General features: G+C 35.5%; 1 protein-coding gene across 1 annotated transcript; it reads left to right on the forward strand.

The window, feature by feature from the left end:
• Positions 1 to 945: 945 nt before the first annotated feature.
• On the forward strand, positions 946 to 3,341 carry LOC149777407 (uncharacterized). The gene has a single exon (XM_089941392.1). The coding sequence runs from the start codon at positions 946 to 948 to the stop codon at positions 3,097 to 3,099; it is 2,154 nt and encodes a 717-aa protein (XP_089797518.1). The 3' UTR covers positions 3,100 to 3,341.
• Positions 3,342 to 4,038: the final 697 nt, after the last annotated feature.

Raw genomic sequence — 4,038 nt, forward strand, 5'->3', positions numbered from 1 at the left:
TTTTCGTATATTGAGAGACTCTTATATAAAAGCACCACTGTTGTTTCTATACATGCATGAACACTGTAGAGGCGATAATAATAATTATTATTATTATTATTATTATTATTATTATTATTATTATTATCTTAGAGTGGTTGCTCAGCATAATACCGGCAAGGAAAATCATAAAAATGTGATTTGCACAGCTTAGAAGAAGTTGACTCCACAGATGCAATTATACACAATATCATCACAAACAGAGTATTTAGCTGCAAACTATTTTATAATTATTTCTCATTATTGCAAAACTAAACTGAAATAAAAACAAGTAGTAAAACAAAGCAAAATTTAGCCAAATTAATGGGATCCAATTTATATGAGGGTCAGAATTATGGTCTTTAATTGGAGGATCCACTTAGTCATCATCATCATCATCATCATCATCATCATCATCATTATTATTATTATTATTATTATTATTACATTGTTTACTATTTCAGAAGCTATGGCACACAGAGACACAGCAGATACCACAGCGATAATAATAATTATTATTATTATTATTATTATTATTATTATTATTATTATTATTATCTTAGAGTGGTTGCTCAGCATAATACCGGCAAGGAAAATCATAAAAATGTGATTTGCACAGCTTAGAAGAAGTTGACTCCACAGATGCAATTATACACAATATCATCACAAACAGAGTATTTAGCTGCAAACTATTTTATAATTATTTCTCATTATTGCAAAACTAAACTGAAATAAAAACAAGTAGTAAAACAAAGCAAAATTTAGCCAAATTAATGGGATCCAATTTATATGAGGGTCAGAATTATGGTCTTTAATTGGAGGATCCACTTAGTCATGATCATCATCATCATCATCATCATCATCATCATTATTATTATTATTATTATTATTATTATTATTATTACATTGTTTACTATTTCAGAAGCTATGGCACACAGAGACACAGCAGATACCTTATCTCAGGTCTCTTTGATTCTTATGGAAATATTGCATCAACTTCGAGTCAATGAAAGGATCCGCTGCAGAAGGAAGAACACATGGAAACAGTTTGAACAACTGCAATCATTCATGAGCACAAATTTCAGACAAACAGATGTTTTCAACAAATTCTACTATAAGATATTTGGCAGTCAAATTGAAGGGTCAACTACACCAGGCCTGCAATCAGATCTTGATATAGTGCATTTTAATACATGCATCCTAGCAATCACCAACATGCAAGATGCAGTCCCTGGAATTGCAAATTTCCTTGTGGTAACTGACGAGCATACGCCCCCTGGGTATTTTAAGCTACAGCAGCTAATATGGACTCAATATGGCTTTACACCTGTGCACAGAGGAGATATAGACCTAAACACCATGTTAGATGCTGACTGTAATGGGCGGATAGTATTAAATTCTTCACGTTTTGTTCTAGATAATGATGGTGACAGGCATGGGCCAGCAGTGGCTAGAGCATTTCATTTTTTCAATGTTGATAAGATTTTTGGTATTAGAGTAAATAGTTGGCTACAGGAAACTATAACGTGGCTGTTTAGGACGAGAAGATCTAACTGGATTTCGCGTCATCGTTTGGAGAATATCCTTAAGACGAGGGTATTTCTAGTTCCGGTTGGATTTGTTGAAAGCAAAGAGAAAGGTCTTGAATTTAGAATTTCCTTTACTTCAATTGAGAGAGAGCGGATGTGGAGACTGAACAACACACAAATGGCTTGTTACACTTTGATTAAAATCATCAAAAAATGTTTTATCGAACCTATCATTGGGGAATATCTTAGTACTTACCATTGCAAGACTGCATTGTTCTACCTGATAGATAATACAACAGAGGAATGCTGGAAACCAAATAAAATGCTGTTCTGCTTAAAGTTACTTTTGAAACAAATGTGTGACTGGGTTAAAGTCGGACGTTGCCCAAATTATTTCATTCCCCAGGAAAATATGTTTCTAGGGAAAATGACGGGACTTGTGAGGCAGAAGCTGTACAAGTTATTGGTCAGTCTAACTGATATGGAATTCAAATATCTGGTGACGACCGATTGTGATCAACTTGGACAAGCACTGTCTAATGCTTGTAGTAGAATTTCTACTTTGCAGGAGATACCAAGTGATATGGAACATTTAGTGATAGTGACACGGGATGAAATACCTGAGTTCAAAGTTGAAACTATTATTGCCATCGTAGTATACCATGTCCTCAGACTGGGTTACGAAGAGCTCCTGAAATTGTCTGGCCAAAATGTAGCACATGGTCTTATGTTCACACTGATCCATGGATTCCAGACAAGCAGCAGACATATGAAGGACGTACTGTCTGTACTGACTGGGTTTCTCGCCAGTCACATTGGCTGCCAATTGGCATCATCATGTTTAGCATCACAAAACTTTCATCTTGAACATATCGATAATGCACATAATTTCCTCCTTCATGGAACAGGATCTGATATTTCATCAGGGAAACTCAAACTTGCTGGGTTCTATCTCAAGTTGGGATATCTAGCTCTTGCAGAGGCAGTGCTAAGTACTGTAGAGAAGGAATTAGTGCACTATGTATCTGAAGTATCAGCTAGGTTTCCAAGTGATAACTATCTAAAGGTTCCAACCATGGAGAAAATTCTGTCGGAAAACATGACAACTAGCCAGATGTTTGAATCATGTATAGCTGTATCTGTTACATATTTACCATCAGAGAGTCACATCGCTCTGCCTCCCCTCAACTATGAGATGTTGCGTTCCGTAGGTTCTGATCCTTCCTTCGGAGATCCAGACAAACCCTACTGGTATGATTGGGCAGTGGTGGATGCCAGACCCTACCTGTACTTTCTTCAGTATCATACCTACTCAGCCCTAAAGATGTTAAGGCAAAGACAAATGTCTCTAAGTAACCTAGCCTGGGCATGCACTAACGAGCGAACATTATTTCGTGATACATGCCTGAATCTACTTGCATACTGTCTTAGACAAGAAGGAGATCTACGCAGAGCTCTTCTGGTTCTCTACCGATCCCTTCAAATCAAGCCAGAACACAATGCAGCAGTATGGCAAATTAATGACGTGTTGAATCATCTATATAACAGCTAAAAGCTGCTATGATAGAATGATAAATCTGACATCAATCTCAAAAGCACAAGTGAAGTTTAGTATAATAAGAAGAGATACACTACGAGATTATGTGATATACATGTAATTCTTCAAAACGACAAAAGTGATTAATAAAAACATATGCAGAATCATTATTCTTTATTCCTTGAGGTTACAAATATTCTAAAATGATCAAGACTTACTAGAGTAAGATAGTACTGCGAATTTATGTGGAGACATGGAAAGTGACCTCCTTTCAAATCATTGACTTAAAGTATGAGCATTAATGTACGAGTATTAGAAGAACAGAACATAAACTAAATACAGCTGCAAATGATATATCCGTATCATGACCTTTCCTCTAAAAATGAACCTTGAAATTTGAGTAAGACGCATGAATAATGTATGATGAGATGCATACCCGTGTAAAGTTCTATCAGAATACCTTTGGCAGTTAAAATTTGACAGCCTTGATAAAAAAAGGTCACAGACGTATGCTATCCTTTATTGAAACCTTGCTTAAATAGTAAGAATCTCAACCTGAAATTCTATTTTGACATATTTTCCAGAAATGTTCAAAGGGCAAATGAAAAATGAGTAAACTTTATCATTCATTGTCACACGAACTGATTTAGCATGCGGAAGGAATTCATTAAATTCTGCAATTCATCCAGATATCTAGGATAAAAGTGATGACAACCACTGGACATCTCAAAAGTCAACTGTCAATAATAAATGAATGTTCATGAAAGACGGATACTCCACGAAAATGACCTAAATGTAAAAGTATGTCATGAAAAGACATATGGACGGATCTACAATCTCAATATTCTATTCGCCTGCTACTGCCACGACAATGCATACAAAACTATTTACTAAACATCTACCAGACTTATATATCTTGACTACAAAGGTTAATAAAATCCTTAGAGCATCGCT

Source organism: Sinohyriopsis cumingii, chromosome 18 (genome assembly GCF_028554795.1).
Source record: "Sinohyriopsis cumingii isolate HCF-2022 chromosome 18, ASM2855479v2, whole genome shotgun sequence".
NCBI lineage: Eukaryota > Metazoa > Mollusca > Bivalvia > Unionida > Unionidae > Sinohyriopsis > Sinohyriopsis cumingii.